General features: G+C 40.3%; 1 protein-coding gene across 2 annotated transcripts; it reads right to left on the minus strand.

Moving 5' to 3' along the window:
- Window positions 1-1,185: 1,185 nt before the first annotated feature.
- LOC125911719 (procathepsin L) lies at window positions 1,186-6,147 on the minus strand. 2 transcript variants are annotated; one of them, XM_049615915.1, is made up of 8 exons: window positions 6,064-6,147; window positions 4,799-4,935; window positions 4,376-4,498; window positions 4,125-4,271; window positions 3,719-3,943; window positions 3,106-3,271; window positions 2,337-2,451; window positions 1,186-1,580 (listed from the first exon to the last, which is right to left on the minus strand). In XM_049615915.1, exons 2-8 carry the CDS (start codon window positions 4,922-4,924, stop codon window positions 1,481-1,483), a joined length of 1,002 nt encoding a protein of 333 aa, XP_049471872.1. In that variant the 5' UTR covers window positions 4,925-4,935; window positions 6,064-6,147; the 3' UTR covers window positions 1,186-1,480. The 2 variants fall into 2 exon arrangements, with proteins under 2 accessions (XP_049471872.1, XP_049471797.1); XM_049615840.1 differs by having other exon boundaries at window positions 5,924-6,134.
- Window positions 6,148-9,413: the final 3,266 nt, after the last annotated feature.

The raw sequence follows: 9,413 nt of genomic DNA on the forward strand, positions 1-9,413 counted from the left end.
GCCTGCTGTTGCAAAGCAAGATGAAGGAATCCTTTCTTAGAGAAAACTCAGATTGAAAATGGTACATTATATTGATGTATGGACAAAAATTATTGAAGGTTTTGTGGGCTATAAGGTTCTAGTTGTCCTTGATCTCTCATTCCCTTCATAATTGAGTATGGCTATATTAAATATTTCACCAGCTTAGTCCTTGTGTTTTCTTATTGATTGGGAGCATGAGATTTTTAAACACACGTACACCTGCTTCTTTGGCCTGCAGAATGTAGGTATATTTTCACAATTTTCCCCCTACTAATAAAAATACATGTCTTCTGTGGAACAGGTTAAAGAAAATAATCATCCATAACCCACCCAAAAGTTTGGCATATTTTCTTTCCATCTTTTAAATATACAAATATATTGTCTTATTTGTATTTACTACCTGTGCAACCATATGCTTAGGCTGTTTTTTTCCCTTCCAAGTTTAGTTTTAATTCAGAGATTACGTAGCTAGCTAAGCCCCCAATTTTGACCCAGTGATCTTCCTAGGCCAGAAGCCTATTTTTGTAGTCTACACTCATCTCTTGTGGATCTTTAACACATTCTTCCAGTTACTATCAAACATGAGAGACTTGTTCATCATAGACATTAAATATACTTTTGCTAACACTAGGCAACAAATGAGGCTTTTCCTAGAAGAGTTATGTGAAAGCCATCAGAGACTTGGCAGAACAAAGATAAAAGACTTGGTAATCCAGAATCTGGTCCTTATTCAACTGCAAAGTAGTCACATGGTCTTTACCAGCAATTCAAGGAGATGCTTCAGTAACTGGCTCTGAGACTTTTTTCCCATAACCTTACTAGGTTTTAACCATCTTGAGTCAAAGGAAGAGGATCTCCTTTTCTAGTGTCTAAAACCTAAGATCTTAATGTCTTCTCACTTTCCTAAAGAGTGAATTGTTAAATTATTAAAACAATTTACCTTTGCCCTTCCAGATTGTTATGTTTTGCTAGATTCAGGGTTGGGTCAACACAGCCAATAGGCAGCTGACATAAAATCTGCATATTTGTTAATTAGAAAATCTTGAGAACCACCCAGCATCCTTCTAATGCACCACTGGCATATCCAGTTATATCTTTATAGCCCAATTAGATTTTATAACTACACAAAAAGTTAATGCATTGAAAACAGAGAAGTTCCACCTCTACATGTTGAGTTAAAATTTATTTTAAAAGGTAAAGTTATATATATCGTTTGAAAAAATGAAAATTCAAAAGTCTTAGAATTAAGTAATGAGTCTTCAACATTATAAAGCTATTTATAACAGCAATTAAGGTAGTGGTAAAGTTTTACCCTTATAAAAATGTCACAGAATTCAAATCACAACTTGGATCTTCAATGATTCAAGTGTCTTATGTTACATAAGGGTTTGGTCAGTTTTAAGATAAAAATTCCTCCAGATATGCTGTCCTTAAGTCCTCTGATACCCCATCCACCAGCTTACACAGTGGGATAGCTGGCTGCCGTAGCAATTCCACAGTGGTTGTTCTGGTCTTTGGCCATTTTTACATAGCCACTCCAGCCCCATTCTGGACCCCAACTGAAAAAAGAAGAAGTTTTTTTGTTTTATACAAAGTATCAAGTACATATTAGCTTCATTAGTAATAGCTAATACTTAAAATAGGGCTTTCCACATATCAGGTGCTATCAAGCACTATTCTAAGTGCTATTACATATATTGGTAAGTATATCAATTCCCACAGGTCCTTAACTTTTTAAGATAGGAAACTGAGGCAGGGCTAGGATTCCAATGTAGCAGTTTGTTTCTGCAGGCTATCTTATACCCCCTCTCAAAGAACTTTAGCAGTGAAAATGGATCCAGATGACCTCAAAGCCTCTGGGAATTGGGAAGTAGAATAAAATGGCAGGGCAACAAATGGTAACAGGAAGGACATACAGAGCCCACTGGACTCTTAGAAAATCCTTCAGAGTTAAAAGAGTCAGCAGTTGTTTCTGCTCAGTATACCTTGTTGAAAAACTGGACACAAAAAAGGAAACCAGCCCTTAACCTTACAGGTGCAAAATCCTTTATCTAAACTCTTGGGGCCAGATGTGTTTCTGAATAAAGTTTTCAAAATTTGGAAATGCAATGTTATAAATATGTAATAATAAGTCCAACAAGCTTGCTACAGAATCCTGTAATCAAACATCAGTACATTTTACCCTTATAAAAAATGTCAAGAGTGTTCACTCTAAGTTCTGGGATTTCAAAATGAGTTTTGGATTTGAAATCAAATACTGATTCCAAACAAGCACTCCCTTTTCAATTTAATATATAACATTTGGAGTTTTATACCTGTTCTTGACAATCCAAAATTTTTTACTTGAATCCGTTTCTTCAAAGCCATAGCCAACTACAAGAACACCATGATCCAGGTTTTCGCTGCTGCAGTCTGGATCATAATAAATGCCTAGAGGAGTAAAATTTGGGGTGAGAAGCTTCAATTGACACATGACAGTAACTCACCCTATCTACCACGGTTAAGAGACATCTCAAAATTCAATGAAATGCCATTAGTAAATTACATATAAAGCTTAAATATTTACCAAAAATAGTTATGGTAACTAATAAACTCAACTCACTAGAAATCAACAAAATTCCACTAAACCCAAAATATTTTCTATTCGAAAAGGATTTCCAATAATAAGATCTAGTTATCAAGGCTAAGACGATTTAGCTACTTCTACTAATATTACTTAGCATAATCCTTTCTACTTCTAAAATGCCAACTAAGGAAACAGCACATTATAAAATAACACTTGAGCCACAGGGTTCTTTACAGTTCAATAGTAAACATTATTTGGAAAAAAGGTCCAACAACTGGAGAATACTTACATCAATTATTTGTATTTGCAGAATTACACAGCCATTTAAAAACACTTAAGGAGAGCTTGTCATGAGAAAATGTCTAAAATATGTCAAATGGAAACATCACTATATTAAATGCACACACTCAAAATTCTAGTCTTGGAAAGCAGGACTCCAAACCTAATACCAAACAATTATGGTTGTGTTTTCCAATTTTGCCTGCCTGAACTTCTATAATAAAAATACAAACACCTACCTGATTTATAGAACTGGAACGACTGATGGCCTGCATCAATAGCAACAGAGATGGGCCCCACAGTTGCCACTGCCTTCATCAGGGCCTTCTCCCACTGAGGGATGTCCACAAAGCCGGTGTCATTGGCAGCAGAACACTCAGGCTTGTAGTTACAGGGCTCTGAGTCCTTTTAAAGGTAAATGGGAAAGAAACTTGATCACTACCATCCACACCTCCAGTTCTAGGACCTCAAGACTCAGCAGTTTGCAGCTTAATGATTTCCAAGTCAGCTTTGTTGTGAGTTAATAGCCAAATGTTTCTGATTTGAAATTGAAAACTTAGCAGATGTTATCTTCAGTGAAACCCCTTAGGCCTACTTGTCCATAAGAAATTTTTCACTATGCAGAAATTATGTGCAGAATGGTGTATAAAAAGCCTCCAAGTTACACAGAATTAAGGACAGCTATGTGCTAACCATCTAATCAGAGAACCTGTGCTAAGGCTGATAATTTATAGTGACAGTTCTGTCAGTTTGCATCTAAAATGTGAATGCTGAGTAAAGTGTCTGTTATCTTTGAAAATGTTCAGCTTTCAAAAGCTGAGCTGGAATAACAAGATAAGGAGCTCCATTTACCCTTCCAAGATACGGATAAGACTCCTCTGTGTCCAGGCCTCCGTTGTCCTTAACATACTGGAAGGCATTATCCATTAGGCCACCATTGCAGCCCTCATTGCCTTGAGGCTGAGAGCAGTCCACCAGGTTCTGCTCACTCAATGAAACAAGTTTGCCAGTTTTCTGGAACATCTGTCCTTCAAGAGCACCAGTTGCACTAAAAGCCCAACAAGAACCACACTGACCCTGAAAATAAAAAAGTTATCAGTTTATAAGATAAATACAAAGATTCACAATAACCCATATACCCGAATATTCTTAAAACAAAACAAAACAAAACAAACAAACTCCACTGTCTACCAAAGCAAGGACACTAATTCCTTTTTGGCTTTATTCTTGGAAGGAGATCTGCTAAATATTATCATACCTGATTCTTCACAGGAGTTACATAGCCTTTCTCTCTCCAATCCACAGATTTGGGGATCTCAGCAAATACAGGTTCTTGGAACACTTTCCCTTTCTTGTGCTTCTGGTTTTGAAAGCCATTCATCACCTGCCTGAATTCTTCATTGGTCTTTAAGGAAAAGTAAGTAAAATGTTGAAAAGGCAAGAGGTTATTTTGATAAAGTACAGAGGACAGGAAGCACAAAAAGCACAGCAATCCACGCTGACACTCACCATGTCACCAAAAGCATTCATTGCCATTGTGAAGCCATGTTTCCCTTGGCTATATTCTCGGTTATGCAGTTCAATCATTTTTATATTCTTCTCCCACACTGCTCTCCTCCATCCTTCTTCATTCTAGAGGCAAATATATAACTTACCATCTTTATTCCTACTTAAAACCAGCCCATCTTCACCTAGTGGATTTGCAGACAGGGAAAAAAGCCATGGCCCAGGATGGCTTATATTTCTGGGAGCTGTTCTCTAGCAACCACACAACAGGAATTATGCCCCATATTGTGCTCAATAATGGGTGCCATGAAGTTATTGCCTTGGTGAAAGCTGACTTCTACATGCTACTCTCTGGCTATAAACTCCCAACGGCAAGGGACTCTTTCTCTTTGGGGGTCCCTTTGGACAGTTTCATATGTTACCTACCATGCCATATAATCTCTTGTGTGTTGCCTTCCACTCGTACCATTGTGCATTTAAACTTTGATCGAATTTTGAAGCAGCTGAGGCTATTCCCAAGCAAAGGGCAGTCAGGAAGAGTGAAGGATTCATGTTTCAAAAACCTAGAAAGGAAAATGAGATCAGTATTTGATGAGACCAATCCTTTAAAAAAGCCATCCTATTTTCTCCTGAGATGTTGTAGAGTAAAAACATTTAAAGTGCCTTCGCAAATATTTACAGGTTCCTGGAAGAAGGCTAAGGATGTGGGTGGAGAAAAACAGGCCAAGGACTTGGAGGTATATGATTCAACCATCAAAATTAAAAACAGGCTGACAAGTGCTATAGGAATTGAAACAGACTTCATTGTAATTGTGCAACGATAATAATTTAGGTTTTGATCAGAGTTTCAGAATCTTAAGGCAACTAAGAAGCTGTTGGTCCAAGTTCTTTACTGAAAATACCGAGGCGACCCAGGAAATCTTATTTATCAGAACACCTGATCCCAAGTAGGGACAGGGATCCCCAGGGGTTAGGTAGCCACCTCACATCTTTCTTTTGACAAATATACAGCAAGGGGTGAGACATGCTTCTTGAATTGAAAGCTTTCTGAAAGACCTTCCCAGAAGGTGGGCAGGATTGCACCAGTGCTCTGCTGTCCCCACATTTGGTCTCTGCCGCCAGCACCGCCATTAACTACCCCCAAACTGAGGAAGAAATTACGAGGCACGAGGGCGTCCAGAGCCCCAGTTCCCGACCGGGACAGGGCCACGATCTCCCGGAGTTCAGAGCACCTTCTCGGGCCTGGCCCAAAGGGACACTGCAGGCGGGGCCAGGCCGAAGGCTCTCCGCCCCGCTCGCCTCCCTCAGCTTCCAGACGATGTTCACAGACCGAGGTAGAGGGAGCGCCGGGCCCCGCAGCCCTTGCGGAGGTCAGCCTGCCCTGTACCTCCTGGCCAGGCCCAGTCCCGTGGGGACCCGGCTGCCAGACCTGTGCCCGCAACGGCCCTGAGACGGACCGACTCCTGCACAGCCTAGGACCTCCCCGTGGTCTCAGTGTCGCCCTGGGTTCCCCGAACCGCCCTGCCCCCACTTCCCATCTTCAAGGCTTACAGGATCCAGGCAGCGTCGGCTCAGCCTCACCAACTCCAGGCAAGCAGATGTTTTTATTCCCGCGGGTCGCGCCCGACACTTGCCCGTGCCCTGGGGTGAATCCCCTCCTCCAGTACCGGTCCCCAGACCAAGAAGCTGACCTACGGCGTCCACAGCTGCGCAGGCGCACTCCACAGACACACACAACCCTTCCCAGATCGCCGAGGCCGGGGATTGTGGCCCAGCTGCTCCTGACTCAGCCTTTAAGGCCTCGGGAATTCTGCACGCCCGACCCGCCCTTACTTACGGTCTGCTCGCGCCGCGATTGGCTGCGCCGGCCTGTGGGCGGGGCCTCCAGGCTTGGGACTCCCAGAGCGTGACGCGGCTCAGTCTCAACTTGTCCCAGGACTGCTGGGCCCTGCGTCTGTGCGCTCCGGACATCGCTGAGGAGGGGGTGAGGCACCTCACTGGGGACCCGGATCAACTTACTACCCTGAATTCATGAGATCGGCGGGTGGTCGTACTGGAGACCCTAGCGCGTCGCTTTGCGGGTCCTTAGGTGCTGAAGTTTTTGGTTAAAATCTCTCGGAGGACTGAGAACGGGATATTCTAGTCCAGTGGTTCCTGTTTATTCCAGGCAAAAATGGGGCGGGTGGAGGATGCAGAGCCCACAGACAGATTTGTTATCAGTGTTTCAGGATGGGATGCCTCTGGGTTTTGGAAGAATCTGGAGCGGACTGGAAATCCCCAAAATATGGGACGCAATGGGCAAGACCTAGTCCTTGGAAGGAAAGGGGATGGACTGGATGGGTGTACAGAGGTATGGCCATTTCGTAATGCTTCTCTTCTGTTCCCCCCCCCCCCCCCCCCGCTCCCTTACCTCTCGAGCCATTCACAAAACCAATAGAAAGGAATTACTTACAGGAAAAAAAAAATGGTTTCATAAAAAGGGGAAAAGTGGTTGAGAAGGGTGGAAACTTATTTACTTAAACTCTGCATTAGGGATTGATTGTTAGGTCTTACTCAGTATCCAAAGTGCTTCTCTTGAGATATAAGGAATATACATACTTTAATAACACTTAACGTGGTTATGCACTTTGAAGAAGTGTTTCCGTTGGAGAACAAATAGATATAAATATATTTGTGTGTGTGTGTGTATATGTGTGTGTATATATACAGACTCTTGAACACCATGGTTGTTAGGGGCAGCAACTCCCCTTGCAGGTGAAAATCTGCATTATAACTTTTCAACAGCCAAAACCTTAGCTACTAATTAGCTGCCGGTTACCAGAAGCCTTACCAATATTATGAAAGTTGACTAACACATATATTGTATGTTGTATGTGTTATATATTATGTATTCTTATAGTAAGCTAGAAAAAAGAAAATGTTACTAAGAAAATCACAAGGAAGAGAAAATACATTTATAGTACTGTAATGTATTAATCAAAAGAAATTTGGGTGTAAGTGAACACATTTCAAACCCTGTCAAGGGTTAACTGTATATAGAGATTTAAGGAAATCAGAAATGTTTCTAAGAGTTTCTTTTTTAATTGCAGAAGGAGCATATTTATTGTAGAAAATATATTAAATTTTTTTTAAAATTTTTATTTATTTTTAGAGCACGAGTGGGGGAGGGGCAGAGAGAGAGGGAGTCACAGAATCTGAAGCAGGCTCTACACTCTGAGCTGTCAGCACAGAGCTGGTTGCGGGCCTTTTATCTCACAGTGAGATCATGACCTGAGCAGAAGTCAGACACTTAGCTGACTGACCCCCCCTGGTGCCCCAAGAAAACATATTTTAGAAAATGAACACCCTTGTCCTTTTCCCCATAACTCCTTCCTCTCTCTCTCTCTCTCTCTCTCTCTCTCTCTCTTTCTATATCTATATAGATAGATAGATATGTATATAGATATATATAGATAGATCTATCTATATATAGGTATAGATCTATCTATAGATCTATAGATCTATCTATATGTTTTATGGAGTCATAGTGCATGTCGATTTGTACTTAGTTAAAATTAAATTGATAACTTTCATAGAAACACAATCAGACAAGTATTTCTAAAAGTCAACTTATTGAAGATTTCATTTTATATCCTTTGAAGTAGAATCGTTTTCCTCTTGCACACAGCTGGGAGTCCAAAGTTCTCACATGGTTACAAAAGTGTATTGCATATGGCTGAACTTTCATTTTGTTTTATGCTTAAAAAAAAAAAAATTAATCATGGTGGTCAACACAAGCATCCACATGTGGAAGTAAAGGAAGACCACCCACATGATAACTTGCTACAAAAAGGAGACCATTCAAAAGAAGCCAGGGTGAGGAAAAGCTTTACAAGGACAAAACAGGGAGACTTCTGTAAGAGGAAGCCGGAAAAGGAATAACTAGAAATGGAACATCTTATGTGGTTGGTTTGGGGAGAATATTTGGATTTTTTTGGTTTGTCCTGGGTTGGAAGTGGAGGCAAAAATAGATTGATAGCCATTGAGCAAGTAAGGCCTGACTATTCCAAAATGGTTGCTGGAGAAGTTTCTTTTGTGGGTTAGAGTTCTTTGTCATGTAAAGTTTGGCCTTTGTTTGCTTGTTTACTCAGTCTATCACAAGAGATCTAAATTATTCTAACACGTGGGTTTTACAGTTGCCTTGGGGGTCACAGCTCCAAAGGATTGCACAGGTGGAAAAACCTGCTACTGCTTGACTTCCTCCTGCACCTTAGGCAATAGCCTGAATGGGAGGCTGCCTGGCAGGTGCTGCTCCAAAGAATGACATCACCTTTGTTTCTTGGAATGTGATACAACCTCACATTGTAGGGGAAATCGTCTCTCTAGCAAATATGCTCAAAACCTAAACTTAAATAAAAAATGTATATATTTAGGAGAAATATAGGAGAAAATCTTTTAAGCAAGAGAGTAGAAGATATTATTGCTCCAACTCATGACATCTACATATACATAATCTGTAAAATAAAGTATCGCAGGAATGTGTATTACTAACTATTGTGTTCTTTTTCTTCATATTCTATTACTATTCCTTTGCCAAATAACTTAGATGAGTACTAGTATTAAAATAGTTACATTTTAGTCAAGCAACCAAGACTTAGCTCTGCCTTTAATAAAATTCAGTTGGCAGAATTTTCCAATTCCTATTTAAAATTCATTCTCTGTGAAAGTATATTCTCATGTGCATGTCCAGATTTCTTTTGCTCACTGGTAAAACAAGGTATAATTCTATACCTCATCTCTGGAAGTTTTAAACCATAGAGGAATAAATAAATCCAATGTGATGGTATTCAAGACCCTGAGGCCACTTAACACCTCTCCCCAAAATAACAACCTCTCCAATTTGTTTAAATTTCAATGAGCCAAGACTTACTTTTAAACACATTACGTAACAGGCAACTGTTAATTTGTAAAGTGGTTTATTATAATTAATAATTTTATGGAAAAAAGCCTGTTTATGATTGGATGTTTATATGAAGCGACTTATGAAATTATTTTTTTGAGC

The sequence above is a fragment of the Panthera uncia genome, chromosome D4, assembly GCF_023721935.1.
Source record: "Panthera uncia isolate 11264 chromosome D4, Puncia_PCG_1.0, whole genome shotgun sequence".
Lineage (NCBI taxonomy): Eukaryota > Metazoa > Chordata > Mammalia > Carnivora > Felidae > Panthera > Panthera uncia.